The sequence below is a fragment of the Pseudomassariella vexata genome (assembly GCF_002105095.1).
Source record: "Pseudomassariella vexata strain CBS 129021 chromosome Unknown BCR38scaffold_19, whole genome shotgun sequence".
In the NCBI taxonomy this organism is placed as follows: Eukaryota; Fungi; Ascomycota; class Sordariomycetes; order Amphisphaeriales; family Pseudomassariaceae; genus Pseudomassariella; species Pseudomassariella vexata.
This window is the reverse complement of record NW_024467974.1, coordinates 635,798-662,992: the sequence shown is the minus strand read 5'-3', so window position 1 is coordinate 662,992 and position 27,195 is coordinate 635,798. Positions and strand designations below refer to the sequence as shown.

General features: G+C 50.2%; 6 protein-coding genes across 6 annotated transcripts; 3 read left to right on the top strand and 3 right to left on the bottom strand.

The window, feature by feature from the left end:
* Window positions 1–403: 403 nt before the first annotated feature.
* BCR38DRAFT_354339 (copper amine oxidase) lies at window positions 404–2,809 on the bottom strand (the record flags this gene model as incomplete). The annotated part of the gene is made up of 7 exons (XM_040856872.1): window positions 404–798; window positions 879–1,253; window positions 1,307–1,412; window positions 1,473–1,484; window positions 1,536–1,845; window positions 1,897–2,462; window positions 2,516–2,809. The coding sequence occupies 7 exons, from the start codon at window positions 2,807–2,809 to the stop codon at window positions 404–406; spliced, it is 2,058 nt and encodes a 685-aa protein (XP_040710847.1).
* Window positions 2,810–7,625: 4,816 nt separating this feature from the next.
* Window positions 7,626–8,066, bottom strand: BCR38DRAFT_449656 (uncharacterized protein). Its single transcript, XM_040861303.1, has 2 exons — window positions 7,833–8,066; window positions 7,626–7,771 (listed from the first exon to the last, which is right to left on the bottom strand). The coding sequence occupies exons 1-2, from the start codon at window positions 8,026–8,028 to the stop codon at window positions 7,719–7,721; spliced, it is 249 nt and encodes an 82-aa protein (XP_040710846.1). The 5' UTR covers window positions 8,029–8,066; the 3' UTR covers window positions 7,626–7,718.
* A 771-nt stretch (window positions 8,067–8,837) lies between these two features.
* BCR38DRAFT_502175 (uncharacterized protein) lies at window positions 8,838–9,584 on the top strand (the record flags this gene model as incomplete). Its single annotated transcript, XM_040864857.1, has 3 exons — window positions 8,838–8,941; window positions 9,012–9,215; window positions 9,249–9,584. Exons 1-3 carry the CDS (start codon window positions 8,882–8,884, stop codon window positions 9,582–9,584), a joined length of 600 nt encoding a protein of 199 aa, XP_040710845.1. The 5' UTR covers window positions 8,838–8,881.
* Window positions 9,585–16,351: 6,767 nt separating this feature from the next.
* BCR38DRAFT_354633 (uncharacterized protein) lies at window positions 16,352–19,879 on the bottom strand (the record flags this gene model as incomplete). The annotated part of the gene is made up of 2 exons (XM_040856893.1): window positions 16,352–18,004; window positions 18,053–19,879. The coding sequence occupies 2 exons, from the start codon at window positions 19,877–19,879 to the stop codon at window positions 16,352–16,354; spliced, it is 3,480 nt and encodes a 1,159-aa protein (XP_040710844.1).
* A 1,207-nt stretch (window positions 19,880–21,086) lies between these two features.
* BCR38DRAFT_449651 (uncharacterized protein) lies at window positions 21,087–23,470 on the top strand. Its single transcript, XM_040861302.1, has one exon. The coding sequence runs from the start codon at window positions 21,468–21,470 to the stop codon at window positions 23,148–23,150; it is 1,683 nt and encodes a 560-aa protein (XP_040710843.1). The 5' UTR covers window positions 21,087–21,467; the 3' UTR covers window positions 23,151–23,470.
* A 197-nt stretch (window positions 23,471–23,667) lies between these two features.
* On the top strand, window positions 23,668–25,251 carry BCR38DRAFT_449650 (Thiolase, N-terminal domain-containing protein). The gene has a single exon (XM_040861301.1). It carries the CDS (start codon window positions 23,887–23,889, stop codon window positions 25,144–25,146), a length of 1,260 nt encoding a protein of 419 aa, XP_040710842.1. The 5' UTR covers window positions 23,668–23,886; the 3' UTR covers window positions 25,147–25,251.
* The last annotated feature ends 1,944 nt before the right edge of the window (window positions 25,252–27,195 follow it).

Here is a 27,195-nt window from a genome sequence, read left to right as displayed (position 1 = left end):
ATAGATGCTCTATAGCCACTTTAATCTACTGGACTACTTAAAGGTATCCATCGAGACCTCTATTAAATATGTACTCAGGATCATGCAGGAGAAATAGAAGCCATCATATAGCAACTTGAGAATTCCTGCTAGCGATGTTGATAAACATAGGAAAATAACGGGCTACATATTGAATCCCTTGATGGGATGGTATCTACGTGATGTACAAACATCGACCCAAACGCAGCATTGCAGACAAACAAAACACCCAAGACCCAAGTGGCCACTTGATCAAGCTGGATCGCAAGTACTGAAGCAATATCAATATGTTCCTAGCAGCAGAATTCGTTTCCCTCAAGATCCATAGCTGAATAGAATACAAACATGCCTAGCAGTTACCCTGCAACCTCAAATCCCAAACATGTTAATGCCCATTCACCCCATTTGTTCCATTCACCGCACAACAACTTTCTCCATTTCTAAACGCCAACTTACTAACCTTATCCGCCGCATCCAAAACCCCGTTGTTGTTCGCTGCCACCTGACTCGGCGTACTCGCAAAGCTAGGCGGCACATCCATAACAGGGTTGTTAGTGAAGAAATTGCGCGGCTTGAGCAGCAACGTAATGGGCTCAACAGGCATGACAGGAAAGTCCTCGGGAGCGGGAATATGCGTGACGCCGAAGGTGTGCCACAGCACCACGTCGGTGTTGTCGATGGATTCGGAACCGTCACCCATCCATTCCGGTAGACCGGCTGAGGGCTCGCCCGAAGTTTGGGGGACGTGACGCCCCGCTGGCCAGAGTTGGTCGTCGCTGTCTGTTACTAGGTTAGAGAGTTGATTACGGAGAGGGGCTAGGGAAGGGGAAAGAGAAGAGAAAGAACAGGGGCGGACGCACACTTAGTCACATGCACGGCGTGACGAGCGAAGCCGGCACGCTTCCATACCAGAGAACCTTCCTTGGGTAGTAATCGCGCAACCTCGCGACTGATGAGCTTATATGATGCCGCCTTGCCACTGTAAGGGTGCAGCTTGTTGGTGTTGCACATTTCCCAGGTGCGGCTGGTGTCGGCGTTGTAGTCTGTAGCGGACTCTCCTGTTTTGCTGAACTTGGTGCGCTTGGCGTAAAAGGCGTTGCCGTATGGATTTTCTGGGCTACCGACGGCGGCGTCTGATGGCAATGCATCGGCCATGAAGACTGTGTTGTTGGGACCGTCGATGTTGGGATCGACGCGGAGACAGAACAGGTGTTGGTGGTTGTGTGCATTGACCCCTAAAGTTGTCAGTCGTTGGCTCGCAACAATCAACACTGAGAAACAGACTTACCGGGATATACTTGTGTTCCCCAGCCGTTTGTATCTTCGCCTTCGTTCATCACATACGTGTTAAGAATACCGGTCAGCTTGATCTCTGGCTGGATCGTTCCATCTTGCTAAACAGGAGGAGGTCAGTACCCTAATCTGGCTTCCTAAATATTTCAATAATCACTTACGTGGAAGATCCACTATATCCAGTTAGTTAAGTCTATCGCAGTATGCGGAAAGGGGGAACTAACTTGGATGGCATATTCGTAGTTTGCAGCAGTAAAGACTTGCTGAATCACCAGTTTTCTCGCACGAGTGACAATGCTCGACTCGTCTCTGAAGTCAGTGTGCTTGAAGAGGATACCGGCATCTTCTTCGTGGATGCAGACTGCGTTCTTGATGGTCCGGATACTTCCATCTCTGGCCGGGAAGTCCGCATCAAGATAGTGGATCGAGCCCTTGCAATCACACCCTAAAGACAAACTGTTGGTCATGTAACCCGCTCCATACTCTCCAAGATCAAATGCGTGCTTGCGCTGATGCGGGTGTTCGGGGTTACCGCTATGAAAAGTCAGTTATCTCTTATTCCACGTCGACCGCTGAGAGACTTACTAGGGGACAACCATTTCCGCCAGTGAAAGTCGGTAGAAGACTGGCCTCGCGGTCCCCTTGTCATTGTACGAGATGTCGTTGAGCACAATACCCTCACGGTAGTTAAACCCAATGTGAAACTTCCAGTTTTGCCATTCGATCTGTCTTCCACTCATCTTGAACGATACACCTTCAGGTTGTGTGATGTTGATTGGCTTGATATCTGTCCGGTATCCCCCGGCTTTCTCAATGGCAGCAGGATGGTAGTTGATGGGGTCGACCTTGCGCAACGGCCGTCGTACTTTTGGAATGTCGATGTCGATGATGGCCTGCTTGTCCGCATCGTAGATTGGACAGAAGTCCAAGGGGAAGGCGTATTGGCAGTCATCCGGGTTCGGCCGGTAGTACATGAGTGCTTGCTGCAATCGCACCTCGTTGCCGTGACGCTCATCATAGCCAATGGTCCAGGGGTCGCAGTAAACTTTATGCATCTCATCCTTGGGGACACCGCTGATTTCGCATTGCTCTATCACCTTTGGGTCTTTTCGGCAAATGTGTTCAACCGCGATGAGCTCCTCCATGGTGATCTGAAAGGAGAGTTAACCTTCGTTTAACTGTTAAATGTGCAGACAAGACTTACAATCGGCTGGAGACCCTTCAACAGCTCCCACTTGGTGATCTTTCCATGTTGGAGATCAACCAGCCCGTCATACACCTTGCCACCAGGTGCAATGACGACCACATCTGCGATTCGTGCCGGCTTTGGTACATTGACAGGGTCTTCAAGCCATTTCGTCATTTCCGCCTTCCGCGGCTCGTGAAGTGAGACCACATTGTAGAATAACTCTCCGTGCGCCTTCTTCACGATGTTGATAGTCGCCTCGATCTCGCTCACTGTGAGCGGATCAAAGGGGTGCAGCTCAGTTCCCCCCATCTTGATGATGCAATGATGGCTCTCGGGGAGTGGCTTGAACATTGAAATGAAGATGAAGTGATGAAAATAGCTCGGATCAATTACAATATGCTTATTTCGACGATAGAACTGTCAACCATATATACCTTCCACCTCAGGGGAAGCCTCCATGGACTGAAGACGCCGGAAGGCATGTCTCAATGCGGCAAAGCAATCCGTACGAATCATGTGGCACACACCATCTCCAATGTCGTTACGATAAGACTTGAGCGTACAGTTGGTCAGGGTCAGAAAAAGTTGACCAGGGGGTAGAAGTTTTGTGGCGCAGCAAAGTTGATCAGGGTCAGAAATTTTCTAACCCTAGCCAAGTCTTGCCAAGCTAACGCTAACGGTAGTCTAACCAAATAAATCATCACCACAGTATCAGAGAAAGGTTTATACACGGAGTAAATATAACGCATATATAGCGACATAGGAGTATATATATAGGGCTAAACTATCTAATTTGTATATATAACATATATATATAGCTTAGCTTTGGGAAATATCTATAAAGTAATCTTCGGTTATGTATATCTATAGATCCGGATACTATTACATTTTTATAGCATATACTAAGCTTAAGTTAGCTTACGATTAGACTACTAAGTATAAGCATCACATAAGTACTTTATATGCGATACATAGATTGCACATATGCTATACATATGCCCTGTACTTATTAGAGAAACTCGAACGATATTATATCATAGTAACTACTTCTATTACCGTTCTTAGTATATTAATCCCATCTAGTACATATAACTGGAATAGTATAGTACCGTGTATGCAAAATATATGCATCTGTCTTCTCGATACATATGTTTTGCATATGACATACTATAAAAGTCTGGTACTGTGCTTTATACCTAATTTAGTGAGCTATCCTTAGCAAAACCTTGGCCAGGGTTAGGAAATTTCTGACCTAATCAACTTTGCTGCGCCACAAAATATCTACCCCCTGGTCAACTTTTTCTAACCCTGGCCAACTGTAACCTGATAAGACTTTACTCGACCAATTAATCCGATTAAGTCATTGAGCCATTACATCAGAGATAAGAACGTCGAGTAGACGGCAAAACCCGGTCTCCCCCACTTCGGACAATCCCAAGTGGCTTTCGGATTGGGCGTTTAGTGCCAGTCCAGGGTGCGAAGAGTCGATATGTGGTGCCTATTGTGGAGGCGCTTATGCCTCCCGAAACCGGCAGTTGGCCAGGTAGAGAGGAGTAAATTTGGGGTTCAATAGGCACGCCGGATGGATGGATGCCACCTCCGAAAATGTATAACGGAGTGAGTGCCATCATGCTGAACTTATCAGGCAGAGATAGTTCGGCTCGTAACATTCATTTATCACGTATCTATAGGCCAAAATGACCAGCGGGACGCCAGTGGGTCCAGTCTATCTGACGAACTTACCTATCGCATTGACCACCTTTTTGCATACACCCCTATTTTGCAGGGTCTAGAATTAACCTAAATACTTCGTCTAACGTAGTCCACGGTCCAATTGCACACTTTGGCAGACCTTATACGACAATGTATAAGTTAATTCAACCACAACGCCTATCATCAATTGAAACTACTCAGAATCGTTATCTTCAGACGTCTCTACATCATTTCCACAAGTGCGCGCATTATGTCCGGGCTCGCCGCAGATTCTACAGCGCCGTACACGCGCAATTCGCCGCCTCGTACGACCACCAATTTGACGAAATTCGTCATGTAACTGCCCATCAACCTCTCGTTGAGACTGTAGGTCCTGTCCAGCTTGTATACGAAGTGACCCTCCACTCTGTAGCTGTTTTTTCTTCGCATGGCGACGTCGACTTAAGGTCTCATTTGCCTTGTACGTGTTTAAAAACGCCGGTAAAAAGTCTTCTTTCGAGATATGACTTATATGTGCTCGCATGAGATCTTCGATTTCTTTTCCGTACGCTCTTTTTAACCCGCGAAAACAACCAACATCAAGAGGCTGGAGCTTATGCGACGAATGAGGAGGCATACAAAGCGTGACGATATTGTTAGCTTTGCAATATACCTCGAAATCGGTCGAGTGATGGCTTTCGTGACCGTCGAGGATCAATAGGCGATGAGTACCTTTCGTACGAGACTTGGTGTGATGATCGAAGTGTTTAATCCAATCTTCGCCTCTCTCGTTCGTAGTCCAGCCATTTTTAGTAACTGCGATAACCCAATCAGGCGGTAATGGGCTGTTTTCGTATCATGACGAGAGGTGGGTTTTGCCGGCGAAAATGATGTACAGAGGGAGGGCATAACCGGACGACCCAACGCCTTGAATAACTGTAACCCATTCCCGATTTCCTTGCTGGGCTGCTCTAGGCCTTTCGCGCCGATCAGAAGTCGTCACGACCATTTCGGACGAGATTTGGCCCATCACAAAACCGATCTCGTCGAAGTTGTAGATATCCTCCTCCTGGATCGCGTATTTCGGAATTGTATTCCGTACTAGGTCAAACCACGCGCGATACGCGTCGGGGTCTTCGCAGAGGACTCTCTGATAGTCGATCCTTCGATTTAAACGCGTCCGGAGGTCTGGTTGTCGTCTTACGAAGCTCGAGGCCCAGTTGACGCCGACGCGTCCCGCGTCGCGACTTCGAAGTAATCGGTTGGCCATATCTTCAACACCACTCAATCGGGAAGGAAATGCTCGCGAATCTAGGTCGGTTATATGTCGTACGATTGCCTCTTCTTCGGAAGGAGTCAACTTTTGCGTTGGCGATCGCGTAATCGCTCGAGCGGTTTTACCGTCGCGTCGATACGCAAGGGTTCTAAAAGGTACGTTATAGATCTGACCAGCGCGACGTACACTTAATTTTGGATCAGATTGAAGCGCATGTAATGCTAGAATCATATCACTTTCATTCCAAGAACCAACCATAGTTATGTGGTGAAAAACCGCAGGTCAAAGTGGTAGCGTACGAAAATCTGCCGAAGTGCAATTGGACCGTGGACTACGTTACTCGTTATCGGGTTTAATACGATACTTCGTACGTAAGCGTTCGAGGAGGGTGTAGAAGTCTCGGATCTTATTCGAATCGGACGCTCTAACTCGGCTAGTATCTACGACGCGCCTAATTTTAGTACGTATCTATAGATAGCGGCTAACGAAGTAATCTACCTAGTATTAGCCGAGTGTATTATTATCCCCTTAAGTAAGGAGGATTTCGGTAGCGAAGTCGGCTATATAACGCTTACTAGGAGCCCGTCCATATACTTCTTCGTATAGGATCCAGTTCACGATAACCTCCTCTTACTCTGGAGTTGTCAGAGAACAGAATGCCATAGGCACCAGTGGGTGTCAGGACACTGAACGCAGGACACCGGCGGGCCGCCGGAGGGGTGTTTCGGACAAAAGACTCCCGAATCATGATTACAATCTATGTGAAGCTTTGGGATGACGAGAGTCAAGATCCTTGGCATCGCCGACCCTGCTGTTATGCCGGGTCCAAGCGGCGGCCTAGCTATCTATATAAGGACCATCTCGAAGTAGGATAGGGAAGGAGTTGTCAGAGCCACAAGTCTCATCCGAGGCGGGCCGGCTTCCACCAGGTAGGAAGCCGTTTGTGGCGGCTAGAGAGCCGCTTGTGGCGAATGAGAGCCGTTGAAGCCGTTTGCAGCGGATAGGGAATCGCTTGGTTGCAGATAAGGAGCCGCTGTCCAAGATATTGGCCGAAGTCGGAGGAACACAGACATACGGAAGCAAACATCCAGAATCCAAGAGAGAACCTCGGCTGGCTATAAGTAAGGAGTCGAGACGGAGGAAGATAGAGAGGGCAGAGATCAATGCATCACCGTGGGCACCCCTACCTGAGACCGCCAGTGACCACCCGGTGCTACGTAGGAGGGACGCCCGTTACTCCCCATCACTCTGTACTATTGCCTTCGGCCTAGCCGTACCCTGACAGGAGTTAACTTTTGTTACCCGGAGGCCGCGTTGCGATACAAATTACCGTGATGAATACGGTAGGATAGTGTAGTCCCTTTAATACCGTACCGATGAGCTGCTATGGCCTAGGAAGAGCCCTGACGGACAAGCTCTTTAGCGCGTTCGATTCGCTGCTCAAAATCGTCCAGACTATTCTCCACTGTATTAGCTATTTTGTACGTAGCTAGGCAGCAATTACGAGGTAAATTGAGAGACGTCTGTAACGAGGCAGAGGCACATAGGTACGAATCAAGGTTGCATATCAGTGCATCTCTATTGTTGAATACTAAACTAGGGAAGAAAGAGAAGGAAAGGGTTACAAGTATGTCTGGCCGTTCTCCTATTATAAGGGGAACGCGCTCGTCCAGATCAGGGCAGGCCATGTCAGGATGTCCCTGCTTATCGTCCATGTGTCAGTCGTCACAACGTCGTGTCGTTGAGGCGTAGAATTTGTCGAATATCACGTGTGTCCAATCGAGTAGTCAGAAGTGCGTAAGATTGTATATGAATGAGGTGTATCGTTCTCTGTCCTCTCGAACTCCCGTTGCTCTGTCTTTTATAGATTCTTTAGAACATATCGGAGGTACATTGTTCAGGTATCTGACCCCTAAGTGGACAGTAACTTTGGTGTTACTTTTGAGAAATGGGTTCCTTTCGCCTTCTGAACTTTAAGTGACAATAGTCTTCTCCAGTGCCATATCATTTCTGAACCTAGGAACCAGGTGCCCTATCTGACAGAATTTCCCTGCAAAATGGGGGTGCATGCAAAAAGGTGGTCAATGCGGTTACAGCCTCAACCGCATCAGAACATCAATGCAACGGGGCTGCCGCGAGACCCAAAGTTAACTTGAAAAGATCTCCAACAATCTCCTCTTTCATCTGCTGCAACTCGTCCACGCCCCTTGAGCCGAGACGAACCTCCCATTGAAGAGCCTGGCCTCCTGGCTAGCAGCCCCAACGGCAAAGACGGCAGACAGCGAAACTAGATGAAAAGTATGGTCCGTATCGAGATATCGCCTTTATCATAGGAACAAAACGCAAACTGACTGTCGCCCTCAGGCAACTGGAAGCCCACGCTCAGGATCTTGGTCAACATGCTAGCCCCAGTAACGCCAAAGTGGGAATGAATGGTAGTGAGATCCGGATTCTCATTCACAAGTTGATCAAACACCTTCAAGACAGCTATCTTTGATGCAACATAGCTCGAGAAGCCTGGAGCTGCATGCATCTGCACCATGCCACTCGTGATTGCCATTTCGATTATTTCCTGTAGATGGCGGTGTTGTTTGCTGGAAATGATATCAACTTGAACTTGACTGTCTGGAAGAGGTAGTTAACTAATCATGGAAGTGATTCAGCCGAATGATTAAAACGCGAAGCAGATATTACCCGGGTTGAGTGCTGCGCCCCTGTGTCGTAGGCCACTTGCTAGTGGTGGTTGACACATTGGTAGACTTTCTGATTGCGAAATATTTGATGCGCACAGTTAATGTGTACTGCGCTGCCTGCGTATGTCATAAGGGCGGAATATTACCAGACGAATATCCGTCCGTTGGTATCTGGCCCAAACCGTAACCATGGCCGTCGCTACAAAGTAACCTCTCCAGGATAATCAAAGCCACAGTTAACTATCATCAATCGACTTGGCTCGCATCTATGTACCAGATATGGTTTGCCGCTGCTTTACAAGCACTACATGCACTCAGGCGCTGCGGCGCCTAACCAGCTTGCCCGCCATGTCGCTATTGGCTCCAGACGGGGGCGGCGTTCTTGGGCGATAGCACTCAAAATTCGATACTGCGAACGTACACATTGCGCACACCAACCTCGGCCCCTTGTCTTATATTCCCAAATCATCTTGGTATGGCCCGACATCTTCATGGGTTTTCGTGAAGACAAGTAGAAGCTGACGCGTCACGAAAACCCATGAAGATGTCGGGCCATACCACCAGCTGAAGCTAAGCGCCTTTTGGGTACCTTTTACAACCCTACGATTAAAGTGAGGCCGAGGATGACTAATGAATGAAATACGTTCTCGACTCCAAGCAACTAGCTTTGAGGAAGGAAGTGACGAGTCTCGGTACACCGTTACTGGCTTGAAGCATTCAATGTGCTCGAGTGGTTTAAATCACAGGAATCCCTCAGAAATGGCAGATGACGAGATCAAGGCATGTTATTTGAGTACACGTCCAACATGGATCCTCTTTTCCTCAACTAAGATTGCTGACAGAGAAGTAGCAACGTCGCGAAAGGGGTAAAATTTCCCAGCGAGCATTCAGACAGAGGCAGATTGACACAACCCGCGAACTTCGAGAAGAAAATGGAAAGCTCCGGGCTGCAATCGCCTCGATAAGCGGGGCGGCGTCTCAGGGAAACGTAGCTCTGCATATTGCCATGGCGGCGGCTTGTGAGGCAGCAGGGGTTCACGATGAATTCAGTAGTGTCAGTAGTGCTGAATTAGTGTATCCGATGTAGATCGTTGACTTCATGGGAATTCCACCGGTCGACTGCGGCTCAATTCCCAGAGCGAGTGAAATCGTGTACCATTTCTCTGGGCAGGCCAAGGCAGCTCAGGGGCCAGATGCGGCACAGACACTGACGCAATTCACAAACGCAGAAAAGTCGCAGTGGCATACTAACAAGAGCCCGAAGGCCGTACAGAGTCTCTTCATGAACTGGGATCGCGATCTCCAACCTCAATCCGAACTCATCGATCTCTCTATCGATCCGTCAACTCAACCACATCCAGAACCAATCCACCCGGTCTCCTTTACCACATCAATGCTCATCCAAACCCCCTCTCCCCGCTGATATAATCCCCTACTTAGGGCCAACAGCATACAAGCTAGCAGGCCAAATCTACTGTTCCTCCCTAGCCTACAACTACACCATCGTCACGACCCTGTGTCAACCCACCCCATTCCCAGGCGCATTAGCCGCCGCCCACGACCTCTGCGGCCTGCCTTCCATCCTTCTAGAATGCCCCTGGAAGAAATACGAAACATGCTTTACACCCGGCTGGTTTACCGCATGCAGGATATAAAAACAACATCATTGCCGCCGGTAGTGGTGGGGAAGATTGACCGCGACGTGAAAAAGAGGAAGCGACGGCGATGGCGGTTTTTAGGTTAATAAAAGAGAAGCATGGTCCGAAGAAGGGGACGATGGCGCCATTTGAGGTGGAGATGATTTTGCGGCGGAAGCTAGGGAGAGATTTGGAGTTTTGCAGGATACACTAGGGGGCAGGACGAGCGAAAGGCATGTTGAGCTTATGAGGCAGTTCTTGAGAATCATTTCACAGAGGGTGCTTTGCTTGGGGGATGGACCGAGGTGGAAGGTAGAGACTGTGGATAAGTTGTCTGCGTGTTGGGTTAGTGAGACGCGGGATTTGGTTGTGGCTTGATGATAATTTCTGGAAAGAGCATGAACGCATTTGACATTGTTATGCTGACTTGAGCATGGTGTTTATTTACTTGCAATGATTCACACACGCGCATATTTATCACAGGGAAACGAGATTTTGGAACAAGCAGAATATACATCTAGACTAAAAGACAAAAGGCACACCATCGTTTAATACTACATTAAGACTACACGGCTTCTACACTTGATATCGTTTGCCCGTTTCTCGAAATAACAAAACACTGCCTTACATGACAGCAACCAAGGCGGCGACAACTACCAACATACCAGCAAGACCGCTTCCAACCATGCGGCCCGCACCGGCAGTGACGGGTGGTGGCGCTGTTGGGGAGCTACCAGGGGCAGAGGAAGTCATCGGCAGCGTGGTGTATATGGACGAGGCGCTGGGCTGTGTCACTATGGTGGCAGGGTAGCTCGACGAGGTACCGTTGTAGCCGTGCGGTTTGGACGAGTAGCCGCCTGCTGGGACTGACACCGAGTAGCTGGTGGGAACGGGAACACTAGACGAGCCGGGCACACCCACAGCCGGGTAGCTCACGCTGGGGACGGGGCTTCCCGGTGTCTCGCTGGCACCTCCGACCGGGTATGTAGTCTCACTCAGACTCTCAGCTGGGTAAGTTATGGTCTCACCGGCAGGATACGTCGTAGACTTGCCACCAGCCGGGTAGGTAGTAGATTCGCCTCCAGCAGGGTAGGTCGTAGACTCCCCACCAGCAGGGTACGTGGTAGACTCACCACCGACAGGGTACGTGGTAGACTCACCACCGACAGGGTAAGTAGTCGGCTCTCCAGCGGGGTAGGTGGTAGACTCGCTTCCAGCTGGGGAGGTCTCACCAGCAGGATAGGTGGTTTGGCTCGCGCTTCCAGTGGTGTAAGTCGTCTTGGCAGTGGTAGGGTAAGCGGGGGCGGTAGGGACTCCAGTGGGAGGAGTGAAGGTCTCAACGGATGAGCAAGGAACAAGGATGGTAACATCAGTGGTGACGGTGGTCACGGCAGCGGGAATAGAGTGAGAGACACTGCTGGGGGTGGGCTTGGTGGTGGGAGCAGTAACGGACATGGTCGCCGGACAGATGGTGGTGTACTCGGTGGTCTTAATGACGGTAACGGTGGACTGGTAGGCTGCAGGGCAGTTGGGAACTGTGGCGGCGCAGCTGGTGACGGTATAGGTCTGTGTTCCAGTGACAGTCGATGTGACCATTCCGTCCGCAGGCATGGTGGTGGTGGAAACAGCATCAGAGCCGGAAGCCAACGTAGAGATGGCAGATCCAGTGACGTCAGGGACAGAAGCGGTCAAGGAGCCGTGTCCTGTGGAGCTGTCAGATAGGCCAGCGTGCGTATGGCGAGGGCCGTGTTCGCAGTACGAGGCAGTGGGCAGCTGGAGGAGAGCAGTCGAAATGGTGGGGGCGAGGGCCGCTGTCAGAATATCGCCAATCTCAACGTCCAACGCGAGGGCAACGCCGATGTTGAGACCGAACGAGTCGCGGGACTTGGGGCACTTGGGGGTGTCGCAGAACAGAGCAAAATACTCCATCAGGTTGGCGTAAACACCGACCTCGACACCAGCACCAATGTCAAGATCGAGACCAAGAACCTCGGGGAGATCGACCTCAGCCTGGGCAGCAAGCTCAACACGGAGTTGCAGGTCAGCACGGAACTGAGTGCATCCAATGCGGACCTCAACGGGCAAAGTCTTGACGGCAAGTCCTTCAAAAGCAGCCTCGAGGATCTCACCCGAAAGGATGTTGGTCGAGAGAGTGGCGTCGTCGACCAGCTTGATGTAAACACCAGCCGAGACATCGATGGCAGCCTCTACACCAATGATCAGGTCAAGATAGATCATAGCATCGACGTTCAGCAAACCGGGAAGAGACAGGGAAATGGCATTGGGAGGCGTGAACAGGTTGACAGCGATAGTGGTAGCAACACCCAATGAGATGTCAAGGTCGAGGTATGCCTCGACGTCGGTAATGGATAGGCTGAGGGCCGGGATCAGGTTCTCGAGCGAGACGGTTGCGTCAATGTTTCCCTTGGTGTAGCATTCTTTGCAGATGACGGCAACCTCGACACCGGCCGCGACACCGGCGACGGATGGTATAGCTGCATTTACGATGACACTGAATCCTCATTAGCTTCTGGTCTTTGATGCTGTTCAGTACGGTGCCAGGGGAGGAGTACCCTTCGACCAAAGCGAGTCCACTCAAGTCGGTGTCAATGGAAATGTGCTCGGTGATAGGCTTAGACACGAGTTGACCGAGATCCAAACCGCCGCCATGTCTCTCCACCACAGTGACGGGTGCAACGACATTACCGGGAGTGGCGCTGACGGCCGAAGCCGCAAGGGCCACAGCCAAAGAACCGAGTGTTGAGAAAAGCATTATAAGAGAGTGACTGTGTGTATCTACAAGGAGTGGACTGGAGTAGTGCAAAAGAAACAACTACTTCAAAAAAAGAGTGACAATGCTTAGAAAGCACGAAAGACACGCAACTGTCCGTCTGTAGAGGGGTGAAGAGCAGAGAGATAAAGCTGCCTGTTCTTCTCAACAAGAGGATCTCACCCTCTTTTCAAGCTCGAAGAGATGAGCATCAACTGGCCCACATGGTTATCATGATTCCCCGACGGTCACCCCTTTTCCAATTCACCAAGTTCCTCCAGGTACAGTCTGGTACGGTGAAGATTGCGGGTAGCCGCTGCACACCAGCAAACATGCCATCGTAACATTGAGATTCAGATCGTCGTCCAAAAGAGTATGGTTCAAACAGAAATCTATTAAGTCAGTACTGGATGTCCCAGTAGCGCGGCTTGGTTGGCCAACGGTCGTCCCAATTGGGAGACCTGTCAGTTGCTCAGCAGGGGTCGGCAAGGGCTGCAGTGCCGCTTTGTGGGGTTAAACTCAGATAATGGCAGGGTTTCATCTTGGAGCATCTCTCGAAGAGGAAGTGAATGACCTGGTCTGCCTCCAATTTCCATGGTGCATTGACAATGGCATCCGAGAAACTCGTTGAAGGATTCGGATGGCCTATTGGCCGGTTTGTATGATTACCCATCATGCATGACGACCGATGGATCTTGTTGATGGTAGTGAGAAAACATGAAATTGTAACATTTTGAAACCGTTGACTAGCGATTCTTTCTACAATCAGTCAACCTGGAAAAAGTGTGCCGATGACGTCGTTCCTCCTTTGGGTCACGCCTGCTCTGGGGCAGATGGAGATCGCAATTGGAGTCCTGGCGCAACAGCAGGGGTTCGCGTTAGCGCCTGATCCCAGCTACTTAACCGCCATCCCCAATCCTACCAGCCTGCCAACCTTCGTGTTTCCACGATGGTCATTCATTCTGCCAATTATTCCACGCTGTCAACTCAGTAGAGCTGTACGAACTGTTCCGCCACAACTGCAAGCGTAGATCATCGTGAATTGTGTAGGTGGAGTTGCTGAGATTGATCATGAATCTAGAGATGAAGATGGACATTCCGATCTACACTCGGTGAGTTGGGTATTTATAGCTTGCTAGTGCCTCTACGTAAATGAACGAAGTATTGAAGCTAGTCCAAGACACTCCGTGATGGGAAAGAACAACTCCGGTCAGACCGAATGCGTGAGATCTCCTCATTCTAGCTCTTCTGCTTGATTTTCCGGTGCCACCGATTCACCTGTGTTAGCGGCACGGTGATCAGTATGCATCAATCCACAGGAAGTAAAACCCGTGTTCAGAAAATGATGAATACTTCCCAGCCGGCAAGGTAGTTTATAATTCAGGTGATCTCCTGTTCTACTTCTCTCTGATGAATGTGTTGATGACCAGAGTGACCCCAAATATTACACGCGCAGCCGTTTTTATGTGTTTCCAGTGGTTCCAAGAAAACAAACACCGCCCCGTACAACTAGCTGAGAAGAAAATTTTGTGGAAGAAGCCAGCTCCAGAATAGAGAATAACACGTCACGATGCCGAAAATCCAGCAACATAGTTCAATGTAGAGATATCCCCTGGGAACTGTCATTTTGATGAGTTATGAGGGATTCAGTCCTCTGTTGATGACTCTGGGTAGATCCTATCTTGATGGTGTATCTCTCTACTGTTCTGTTGGCTGTGTGCGTTGCTATTTGATGCTATAGGAAGGGTCTGACTCCACTAGACTACACTTGCCGCTACACCACCTTCGGCTTAGGGCATAACCGTTGCGCTCAATTCCACAAGTTATGTTAAACCGTCATTTGCGTGGGAAAAAGGAGGGGCTGGCTGCAATTGCTATTAGGACGAGGCAAGGCTTTACTTCAGTGACACGAACATATTGATGAGTTCTATCACGTACAACATGAACTTGCTGGCTCATTAATATGTTCTACCATGACCATGGCGCGTCATATCGGCACTTATTTGTGATTTACTCTGTGTTGAGTTCAAATGAAACTCTCGCTTGATATTGATAACCATTGAGGTTGTAGAGTATAACCAAATTCATAAATTCACGCAGTAGAAGTGACATCCAGTATCTGTTTTTGGGTAATCATGACGAGTGTTAAGAACCAACCAAGAGTGGCAATCCTCAGATCCAAACAGCATTAAGCCAAGACATAACTGACAAATCTGATGTGCCAAGTATCATGAGGTTCACTGCAACCGAATTTATCTGGCCTTATAGTACCATGCTGGCTCATAAACTCCGCTTCACACAGTTGGGGCTCTCCTGGGAACTACCATGTCTTTCAGGGGTTGCTGGGCATGAACAGAGCCAAGTCCGTCACTAGCTGTATCATCTTACTCGTTGTTGCGAAATCATCACAGGAGTCAAAAACTAATATGTCTTGCGAGTTTATTGGGGCGATGGTACCATCTGCACCTCGATTCTGCTCGGTGCTTTCTATATTCACACAATACAAAAATTGAGGGAGCTATGGTAACATTCACGAGTATTATCCACTTCTGGCTTAAGGTTATTCATGTATTATTCATGTACTGAGTGGTTATCAACCGTTTGCTTCTTAATTTCGCACTAATTTAACCATATTCTCCTGCATTGAAATCTCATATAACCAGACTTCAAGAGATTCAAGTTGAATATGTCAATCAGCGTCAATATATATTCGAACGTACGCTCTCGGACCTCTCCCATTATGCCGCTCGATACGCTCTATAACCTCTTCAACTCGCCTTCTACATCTTATGGTCACTGTTTGTTGTTAACTGATCTCTATTGCCCTAACCCGTGAGTACAAACCCCTTGCTACTAGTCATACTCCCCGCCTATCTGTATACCTGCTATTCCCCAATTATCAGAGCACGTAGAGCTAATCAGACGGTGCCATTGAATTCCTCAGCCAGGCTTGTTTGCAAGACTCAAATTCTTACTTCGTGAGCTCATCCGGTCTACTAAAGGCATTCATATGCCTCAAAACGGAGGCTACCGTGGCAGTGGGGGCAAACTGGTCCTCTGGCGTTATCACATATTGATTCGACCCATATTTTAATGCAGAAGGGGTGAAATGCTTTTCTTCAGGGGAGATATACAGGCTCTCAAGGAGTCTTGAACTTAAACAGACGGATGCTGCAGCTTTCTTGGGTCTCTAGTGGTGGTGGGTGTTCGATGTCCTCTCTGGGTGGCGTAATGGGCGGGGGCCGCCTCTCTTTGAAGAACCGAGCGACTGATAGGATCAGCGACACGATTAATTGTGGCAAGACAATCTGAGGGGTGAATTTCAAAAGAAATGCTTCATGAAGTTAAAGGCTGTTGGGAAGAACATTTTGGCTGCAATGATGTAGCAAGTGAGCGGTTGCTGTGAATCATATGTTCATAACAGAAGCAATCTTCGGAGAAACATCAATGAATTTGATGTGAACCAGGCGGTGACAAGTAGCGGGCATATCGAACAGATCGCAGAATGTAGACGGGTCAGTTGAACTGAAAAAACTGCCTCCATTACCATAGTTGTACTGATTTGGGGTACTTGTACTGATATGTCGCCTAATAATGACAACCTCTCCATTCCCCATCCTCGCGAGAAACACCCAGAGTCTCGTGTGCCTTAATTATGTATGTAAACTGCACTTATGTGAAGAGTGCGAAGCAAATTGGTATCTCTGTCTTGCGTAACGCCAACTCTCTTCTTCAACTCCAAATTATTGACACAACCTACCACGCCATCTCGGCTATGAGTCTTCAATCAAGTTCAGCAAAGTCGTCTTCTTCCGCATTACCGGCCTTTGCCCTCCATTCTGCCATTTCTGCATAAGGCACGCGCCCCCTGAGCCATCGGAGTGTTGCTTCGGTCCCGCGATCCAAGACGTTCCATCTGGGAACCCTAAAACGGTTTCCTGTGACGTTCAGTCTCTCTAAGTTGCCGGTGCCGCCTAAAAGACCAATCCGTGGGTTCAGATGTGCAATGTCATTGTCACTGGCGTCAACTATCTTCATCCCCTTGATGGTGTCTGGGTCCAATTCTTCCATGTGATTATTTGCAGCGAGAAAAATGGACAGACTTGGAAAGAAGTCTCGCAGCACAGGGAGTCCGACAATGCGATTGCAAGAAACGTCCAACCTCTGCAGGTTAGGAGCTCGCAGGTTCGTGGTCAGCGGCCCGAGGCCGGTAATGTGATTGTGGGATAGATCCAGCTCCTTTAGCGCTGTTAAGTCGAGCTCTTCGTTGAGAAAGCTCTCGCCCACAAGCTGGTTGTGTGACATCGAAAGCGAGGTGAGCGTGTCAGAAAAAAAGGAAAGTGAGTTGGGAAAGCTCGTAAAAGTGTTGTGCTGCAGTCGGATCTCGCGGATGCCCTGGCTAGCTGCGATCTTAGAGCAGATGACGGGATGGAGCGATGATGATTGCGTGTTGGACCGATCCAGAATGCCACCATTCTTGATGGGCCACGTCTGATTGCTGATAGTCTGCGATCGAGATCTAACTGGAGAGGCAGGAGCCGAGGTTGGCGGAGTAGCAAAGTCGTCATTTTCTGAGCGACTGCTGTCGTTATCATCCAAACTTGTCACAGCGGTCTCGGTGCTAGGTTGGTAACCGGCGCGCGATCTGCCACCTGAAGGATCGAACCCATTGCCGAACTGCTCAATGCCGCCATCATCCTCTGCGGGGATTGGCTCCAACCTCAATGCCAGAGTTGCTTTGAGCTCCTCGGTGGTGAGCGACGTGAACTTCTTGTCTCTGAGAGGATTTCCGGTAATTCTAAGCAACGCGAGTCCATCCATACGAGCAATCTCTGGTGGGATGACGCGGATATCATTGCTGGTGAAGTCAACATGTCGCAGTTTCTCCAGGCCAGTAAAGCCTGTAGGGATAGCTGCGATGCTATTCTCATCAGCAGTCAGACTCAGCAGGTTCTTCCACGAAGTCATGTCGGGCAACATCGTCAGTCGATTCATGGACAGGGTCAGTTGATGAAGTGAAGGTAAGGACACCGGTTTTGCAGTATCTATTGGTTCCAAAAGCGTAAGCTGGTTCGCCGAGACGTCCAACGTGTGCAGTTGGTTCAGGCAGTCGACGTCCGCCTCAATCAGCGTGCCCTTCAGCTTGTTCTTGTGAGCGAGCAACTCCGTGAGTGGCAACTTCGAGAGGCTCTTGAACGGCAGCGATTCGAAGGAATTCTGGTTCAAATTCAGTATGCGCAGCCGAGAAAGGTTCCCCACACCCTCTGGAAGGGCTGTGATGTTATTTCCTCGCAAATCCAGGATCTCCAAATTCTCGAGGTTCGAGAAACAAGGATCGATGGGTCCGCAGAGCAAATTATTTCCCAGCTTCAGGTCTCGAAGGGTAGAGATCTGAGAGATAACCTCGAGGCAGTTGTTTGCCAGTTTGTTCTGCGCCTGTGAATCAGTTAGATTTGCTGGACAGAAACAGGCCAAACAGCTTACCAGGTTCAACGATGTGAGCTGATGAAGGCGTCTCAAGCCCATAGGCACTGAAATTAGGGTGTTGCCATGCAAATCCAGACTCTCTAAGCCAGCAAATTGGTGTCCTTGGCTATCCTCATCATCTGCAACAGCGCTGGGGTCGATGTCGGGGAATACCGAGACGTCGATCGTCTCGAGTTCGTTGCCGGCCGCGACGAACCTAGTCAAGTCCACAGTCTCCGCCCAGCTAACATCATTCTGACCAATGGTGTCAAGATCATACATCTTCAAGACCTCCTCGGGGATTTCCTTCAAGCCCATTGCACCAATGTTAAGCTTGCCGGAGGTCCGCGCCTGGCTGATACGTGACGCCAAAACCTTGCGGTTGGAGCTCTCAAGCTGCTTCTGCCCAAAGGGATCATCAGAGAGTTCGAAGTTTGTAGAAACCACTAGCGTTTCCTCTGTGGAAGGCATAGCAGCTCCCGAAACTTGCCTGGAAGCTGTGCGCCTGGCTGCCTTTGCCTTGGCGATCTGCTCCCGCAATGCTGCCGACGATTTCCTAGCTGTCGTAGCGGGGGCTTCTTCCACCGAATCGACGGTTAGCGCCGTAGACACCATCGAAGCACTAGACAGAGTCCGATCCTCCCCAGATGTTGCAGTGGACTTGACTGACAGGGATGCCCGAGAAGCCTTCTGGGGAGTACGAACGGACAGCTCTGATGTAGCGGCGGGCTTGTCCAGTGATGACATGGAAGGTTTCTTGAACAGTCCATGTATGGAAGCTCGCGGCTTCAATGGACGGGCGGCCAGGGTCTTCGAGCCGTACCTGGACACAGATGCCGCCACCTGCTTCTCGGGGCTCGGTGTGCGTGGTCCTATGGACGCAGATAATGATGGTCTCGACTGCAGCTTGCTAGAAGCAGACGTTAACTTAAGACTGTTACTAGGTTTAATTGAAGGAGTCTTCATAGCAGTTGTTCTTTGATTGGGAGTATCCTGTACTGTCAACAGTGGAGGCTTGTAGGTGTTCGTCGGTGCCCTCGAATTGGTGTGTAGACCGTCTGATGGACCAGAGCTTGATCCCGGCCGACTCAGCGGCATACCGGTTGACCCGTCAGATTGATAGCTGGAACCGGGGCGTGAGCCACCACTGCCCGCACGGGATGATGGCCTTCTAGCTCCATCTGATCCGAAGAAGTCTGACTCGTGTCGTTTGAAAGCTGGAGAAGAGGGCAGCCGAGAAAGAGTTTCGATGGTTCTCTCCGACAGTGACGGTCTTGTCTGCTTTGCTTGTGACCGTATTGTGTCAAATGTGACGCCCTCTTCCGTCGAGCTCATCAAAATTGGCAGAGCATCTTGTAGATAATCTCCTTCCAACGCGGTGGTAACTTGTGACGTAGCGACTGAGAGCTGGCCTGATTGTTTTCTTCTAGGAGCAAGAGGTCGTTTGAAGCGACCATCATCGTTTTCGCGGGGCACAGGGGCAGGCTCTCGGGACGCACTTCGATTTCTAACACCTCGAACTGCGGCCTGTGAGCTTACTGGTGGCGCAACAGACCTCTGGGGTTTTCGCAGGGCGTTCGCATTGGCAGATGCATTATTGAGCTTGTCTCGAGAGGAGCTGGCACGTAGTCGCGGATTGGCTGCTCGAATATCGCTGATGGTTGACTGGGTCAATCCTCGCAGGCCCTCTTTAGACGGAGACGGCCGAATGACTCCTGTTCCTGCTCCTCCTCCTCCTCCCGGAGCTGTTAGAAGCCCCGATGTTCGTGGCAGTGGAAGTCGAGAAGACGGTCGAGGAAGGCCACTCAACCTGCCGGACGACGTGCTTGGGCGCTTCTCGTCCATTGTTTTATGCGTGTATCAAAATGTCAATTCAAGCAAGCACAGCACACCAAGAGCACACGGCGCGTCATCCGCTGAACGCCAACGGAATAAGGAGAACCGTTGTGGTTGGGCTGACAAGTTGGATAAAGTTAGCGCGTAGTGTCAATAGAAATTACTGTATTCTGGACCTATCGGCGATGGGTGCACTTTCGCCGTGCAGCCCATAGGACCCTGGACGCTGTTTCCGCTTACTGCAGGGTCGGCAGCTCGGTTCCTGCAAGGGGCAAGCGAGTGGGGCGAAATCATTTCAGTGGCGGGGTCTAACACTACAATGTATGTAACTAACTTCACAGTTGGCATCTTTCCTTATCCATACAAAACATAATCAGAGATTGGCAATATATAGTGGTACGAGTAGGCATACTTGTAGTAGATCTGAGGTAAAAAGATTGCAAGATGCATTGTCCACAAGTTCAAGAAGAGAAAAAAAAGCAACCCTCGCTTATCTACTCTTGATATCCGCATCCTATGCTCAGTTCTACTCAACTAGTCTTCCAGTTATAGCTCAGCAAAATAATATAACATCAAAAGTATAATAGACCGTGTTCTCTCATGCCTTCAGTTGCCATCCAGTAACCACCCAAATGGAAGTTGTCCCCGACGCCATTCTATGAGACTGGTAAAGTCTTCATCCAAGCTGGTTTGAATCAATACAAAGGAAGCGTGAACTCCACAACCACGGCAACTACAGAGTAGAAGATTAGGGATCTCTCGAACAGAGAAGGCCACACTTCCTACAGAGGTTTCCAATATATATTGATACTACAAAGGTTAACCAAGGCCCGGAGTGAACCATTGATAGCAGTGTGAAAACACAGGCAACTGTGAGTTGCAGTACTTCTGATTTGCAAGCTGAAATGCCCCTCGGAGTCCTAGTTGTAACTACCTGAGCTACAGCGGGAGGTGTTTGTTTCAATGCATATCCTCTGCATCCAGCCCCTCCAAGTTCTCTGCTGGGTGTTCATCGTTTCATTTCAACTATCAAGAGGATCAAATGTTTCACGTTTCCCAGAAGCCAATACTTGGGCCAAAGACTCGGCTGGGCACTAAGCCAATATCGGATTAGTGGCTCACCTCTCTACCAACCACAGAGTTTTTCCAGCCAGCCTTCTGGTCGGCGGTCACTTGGGTTGGCTGGGCAGGCTCCCGAAAACCCATTTGAATCCACATGCACCCAAGACCCATTTGCACATTTGTAGGAGATTCTTCGTGAACTTCCCATTCCACAATTCATTATCCAACTGAAGTGTACATACAGATTGAATGTCTTGACAACTGATACCACCGGGCGATCGAATTCCTCCTCCTGCTACAGGAGTGACCCGAGCTTCTAGTTCCTGGCCTTGCCCCTCCCCACTCGCAGGACACCAGAATAAGTAGCAGAGGTGACCGTACCCCGTCCTTGCCAGCTGTCGGTCAAACCTTGACCTCTTCGCGACGTGAAAGACGCAGTTGCTAGTCGCGGCCCAAACTTTGATCAGCCTGCTGTTGAGCTCGTCAAGCCCCGAGAAGCCGGACCCCAAATCGCTCCTACCACCGACTTTGAATAATGTCTACCGATTCGGAAATGGCTACCACAGCAAGGCCTAATGACATGGTCGACGAAGCTGCTCCGTCGACCCCGCCTGACAACCACTCCTTCGACTCTCATCAGTCACTACCCTCGACTGAAGGCCCAGCGTCACCTATTGATCCTACATCGTCCTTCAAGACCGAGCTGAACGATGACCGAATTCCGAATTCCCAGGTCATTCCATCGTCCTTGACCCCGCCGCCTTCCTCTCAGGTTCCGCACGTAACCAATGGGGCTTCTTACATCAGCTCCCAGAGAGCCAACATGTTCTCTCCGCCGGCCACAACTAGATATGCCCTCCGACACGATGGGATTCAGGTAAACGAATATATCCCGCCCGACACCCAACAGATTGAAGACGCCTCGGCCGGAGAGCTGCGGACCATGTTCCAGGCTTGCCTCGCTGAAAATGCCCGCCTCAAGATGGAGACAGCTCACCACAAACTACAATACAATCTACTCAGCATGCAGGCCGACGAAGATTCGAAGCGGGCCAAGGTCGAACACGACATGACGCGTCGGGAGGTCGACGTACTTCGAATGGCTGAGAACTCGCGCCAAGCCAGGAGGGAACTGAGTGCTGCTCAACAATCTACCCAGGCGAAATACCTCCAATTGAAGGTTTGCTACGAGGCCGCCATCGAGGAAAACGACAGCCTTATCAAGCGAGCGAAGCTGGCTAAGAGGGTTATCCAGCAGAAGGAAGATGAGATTATTGGTCTGACTGACGAACGTGACATGCTCCTAAACCGAATCCGCGAGAACCGCGAGCACTTCCACATGCTATGCAGCCCTGGAGGAGCTTTCCACGGCGCCCTCACACCGAAGACCCCGGCCGTGGCCACTCCGCAGCAATACCGAGCCACGACTCGACAGACTCCTAGAGCGATGCACCAGCACACTCGCTCTGAGAACGTCGGTTTTGATGCGCTCCTGCAGGCTCTCAACCATGATAATAACAGCGCACCATCTACCCCAACTACAACGACTCGCCCGGCACCTCGCATGATGCCAAAGCATACTCGTGGTGTTCAGTCCCTGTCCTCCCTACCTACTACGCCGAACGCTCGATCACGTGGCGAGCACGCTGTGCTTCTTCCCTCGGTGGACCTTGTGCCACAGACGGAACCTCCCGCCCCATTTGGGACTGGTAATCGGTTTGGCCACGAGACACAGACGGCAAAACAAGGATGTAAGAGCAGGGAGAGCACCATATCAGCTGACGATAATGCTGAGTTGGCCCGTGCCGCCCTAGAGGCTGCCCAGACGCAGTCTTTCAAGTCCCAAGGATCGAGGGGATCTGGGGTGCGTAATTCACGGAGACATGATGAAGAAGAGGAGGTGTTTGAGAGCCAGGCCAGTCTGACGGCGTCGGAGATGCTTCGCCGTGACCCTCGAGAGAGCTTCGAGGTGGCAAGCTCTGTCGGCTCACGTGACGGCACACCGGCGCCGGCTGAGAAGAGTGCCAAGCTGCAAGCCAAGATATTCGCCAGCATTAACAAGGCTGGTCTAGAGAAGCGCAAGTATAGTGGAGGTGCTAGTGCGGAAGCCGATGAAGGTAGACGTGAAGTCCTAACCAGTCCTACCAAGAAGATGAGATACGGAGCTGGCGGGCCCGATGCGAACCATAGAGTTGGCCTTGGAATTCAGTACAGCTAGGAAACGCACAATACTGCGTCCCTCATGATGATGATCATGCTCCCCTGAGGAGACCGGCGTAAGGAAACTGGCACGATGTAATGCTTGATTGTTTTCTAGGGATGGACGATGCGGATCAGCGTCTGTATTATACCCGGTTTGCTTGTACTGTTTGCTTTGGCAAATTTGATGCAGTCTTCACTCTGTTATTTAGGGACACTCCTAACTTCTCAATCTGTACAGCACCGTGTAGCTTTCTCTGCTCCGATTTTGGTCACGGACTGTATGATAGGACAAGAATGATGATATAGCTCACAAATGATAATGACTTTACGGATGGCAACATTGGCCAAATTGTGTTAGTAGAAATTGAAACTCGTGTTGTATATTGGCCGTAAGAACCTCGGGCACTTCGCGTTCACGATACCGTAACTCCCACCGAGCCGATGCGGCGGAATATGCCGTTCGTGCTGCCGAAAGCCAATGCCGGGAGGCTTCAATGTGCCGGGCTTCGGGTGTGCATTTATCCCCCACTTCAACCTTCGCACTTAAGGATCAGCGCTGGGTGCCGATACCCTGGATAATCGTCATGGCTCATTTTACTCCGGTTTTGAGTCCTAGCACCGGGTTTTGTCCAGACTGAAGCTGGATTTAACTTTTTCAATCTGCTCGCGGAGTTTCAACCGTTCGTCCCTCCGCTCGAACTTGCCTCCTTCGAACCTAGAAGTCATAGCTCTTGTCACGTACAATCTTCAAAATGGCTTCGCTCCCCAAAGGCCTCTCGGCAATCTTAGCAAAAGCCCCCTCGGACACAGTGATCCTATCATCACTACGCACGCCCATCTGCAGATCGTACCGCGGCCAGCTCAAGGACGCCTACCCGGAAGAACTGCTCTCGGTTGTGCTGCGCGCCACCCTCGACGCGAACCCGAACCTGCCACCCGACCAAATCAACGATGTTGCCGTGGGCGTGGTGCTCTCGGAGCTGGGCGGCAGCAAGGCGGCCCGCATGGCCATGAACCACGTCGGGTTTCCGAACACTACGAGCTTGTGCACGGTGAACCGGGCATGTAGTAGCAGTCTTCAGGGCATGGTCACCATCGCGGGAGAAATAAGGAGTGAGATGATCAACGTAGGCATTGCGGCCGGCATGGAGAGTATGACGAGGAATTACGGGAGCAGAGCTATTCCTATGGATTTGTGGCCCGAGTTGAAGGAGAGTTCCGTGCAGGATGCTCGGGACTGTATTATGGCCATGGGACTTACGAGCGAGAATGTGGCGGAGCGATATGACGTGGGGAGAAAAGAGCAGGACGAGTTTGCCGTCGAGAGTCACCGCCGCGCCGCTAAGGCGCAATCTGAGGGGCACTTTGAGCAGGAGATTGTCCCGGTCAACACGAGGTTCCAGGAGGTAGATAAGCAGGGCAACAAAATTGGCGAGGAACAGCGAATAACAGTCACTACGGACGACGGAATCAGAGCCAATGCCACCGTCGAGGGCCTCGCCAAGCTGAAGGCCGCTTTCAAGGCTGATGGCGCGAGTACGGCCGGCAACTCGAGCCAAGTTAGTGACGGCGCCGCTGCTACGCTTCTCATGCGACGGAGCACGGCAACAGCGCTGGGGCTCACCTCGAGCATCATCGGCAAGTTTGTGGCTGCCACCACGGCAGGCTGCAAGCCCGACGAGATGGGCATCGGCCCAGCGCTGGCCATACCAAAGCTACTAAGCCAGCTCGAGATCAGCACGCAGGATGTGGACCGCTGGGAGCTAAACGAGGCCTTTGCTAGTCAGGCCATCTACTGTGTAAGGGAGTTAGGGCTCGAGAAGGACTGGGAGCGGGGCAAAGTGAACCCTGATGGTGGCGCTATTGCGCTGGGACACCCTCTGGGGGCCACGGGTGCAAGAATGACAAGCACGTTAATACATGGACTTAAGAGGAGTGAAGGGCAGGTGGGTGTGGTAAGTATGTGTGTCGGTACAGGGATGGGTATGGCGGGGCTGTTTGTCAGGGAGTAGGACATGTTGTGTGTACATATTTATGCATATATTCTGCGTATTCGTTGTATCGAAAGAACGGTGCAGCCCGAATGAAATTGGCGAATCCTGAGTTCTTTGACCGGGGGTTGAGACTTGACCGCACTGAGACATTTGCTGAGACAATGGGCTTGGTTTGGCCTTGGGGCGAAAACCACAAAGTGCCTTTCATTGAATACCGCAACCGGTAACAGCATCATGAAAGATGAGCAATCAGAGCAAACATTAAATTTCTTTCAATGGCCTGCTGTTACTCCCTGAAGCATCTAGGTCATTTGACATTTCTAGACTCCCAAGTTGGATTTTACATCGCGAGCAATTCATGATACCGCTCAGCATAAGGAACCCGGCCCTAAAAAAAGTGTTTATTTATAGCAACCATTTCCTGTGGTATAAATTCAGTCTTTGAAATGACCCAAGCCCGAACAATATTTTAAATTACTAACACCAACAAAAGTGAACAGGTGTGGAATATAGTCCGGTGCTTCTGGCCGTGGTGAAGATGGCCCCGGCGCTGTTGCGGGTTAGGGAGGGTTCTGAGGGGAGGGGTTTGGACGGGGAAGGTGCTGGCAGGGTTGGGCCAAGGATGTTTGTTCCGAAGAATGCTGCGGCAAATTAGGTGTAATGTCATATGTGGTGTTGAAGTGTGGGGTATATGTGGCCATGAAATGGAGGCATGTATATTTGACCTGAGGAATACCATGATGTGACTATGTCGGCCTTGTTTCACGATCAGGTTTCTGACTATGTGCTGGACAAAGCGCACACGGTTTTTTGGAGCAGAGTATATGTGTTGTCGACGCAAGGCATGAGCCGCAGGGACACCCCATTTCACCAGCTGGGTCAACGAGACTTCTGAGTCATAGGTGTTAGACTAATTATCAATTGGATGGTATATGTTTTGACCCGGTACACTGCGATGTATTAACTAGATTTACAAAAAAAAAATAAAAAAAATAAAGTAAATAAAAAAATAATATTAAATACGCCGTAGGTGTTAACCCTCGGTACCTCTCCAAGTACTCCCTTAAGGGGCTATAGATGATATAGCGGGCCCTTAAGCCGCGTCGGGCGGTTATACAGGTAAACTTGTAGCCAAACGACTACTAAACCTCCTGTCCCTCCCTAAGTCTGTGCTACAACCCCTGCCTGAACTACCGATAAGTGTGGTAATGTGGCACTTAAATTCGTCCTCAGGGGTGGGATGCTGCTGATGTGCAGAAGATGCTCGACTATTTTTTTGTCGCGACAAGTCGTAGTATCTGCTAATTGGGGTTCTCGTCGAGCGTATACATCTCAACCATACGCTCAAGTGGATAGACCGTAACGTGGTCAGACGCTCGCAAGAATCGCGGCGAGAGGGCGTGCTGCGCGCCTTCTATCGTGAGGGGACGGGTTCGCCGACGAGCGTTATCGGAAAGGCGAGGTCCGATAAGGGGTCGGATTAACGATTCGAATTCTGGACCGGCTGTCGAGTTATATTCCGCCGACGTAGTGCTTGACGGTCGACTGGCTAGGATGAAAGTAAATAAATGTTAAGAGATTCCCCAGTGGAACAAATTAGTTTCCACCCCTTTTTGTCACTCCCGTGGAAGGCTTTGTGGTCAGGAATGGTAACAGTTTCATGAAAATACGTAATATTACGCTTGCTATGCCTACTCCTTCTTTTTAGCGGCTCCTATGACATTGCCCCTCAGCCAGAGATACCAAATACATATGCACACCACGGAGCTCGTTCAAAAGGCTGAGCCGGCAATCTGTCTTGTTAATGCAGCAGCTCCAGTATGATCAGCAGCTCAGCAGATAGTATCAAACGGCGCACAAGGTGAAGTACCATGGGGTGGGTACCCCGATATTACCAGGTATTGCACGCACGTGGGGCGTGGTATAACTTCGTTATGAAGACTAGGTGCACCAAATTCGATAATATGTTATAACACGGTAGGCTGACGACAGACAGGATAATTTCTATTTTCATTGTTTAATTTAGCTGAAGCAGAGCCTGGCAGTGTTTTCTTGGGTGTCTCTGCT

What these genes read in the sequence shown, in the direction of transcription:
- BCR38DRAFT_449656 (XM_040861303.1), bottom strand. Translation starts at nt 8,028, where the DNA reads ATGGCAATCACGAGTGGCATGGTGCAGATGCATGCAGCTCCAGGCTTC. An exon ending in GAGCGTGGGCTTCCAGTTGC is followed by an intron (nt 7,772 to 7,832) that starts CTGAGGGCGACA and finishes CTCGATACGGAC; the next exon opens with CATACTTTTCATCTAGTTTC.
- BCR38DRAFT_449651 (XM_040861302.1), top strand. Translation starts at nt 21,468, where the DNA reads ATGTCTACCGATTCGGAAATGGCTACCACAGCAAGGCCTAATGACATG.
- BCR38DRAFT_449650 (XM_040861301.1), top strand. Translation starts at nt 23,887, where the DNA reads ATGGCTTCGCTCCCCAAAGGCCTCTCGGCAATCTTAGCAAAAGCCCCC.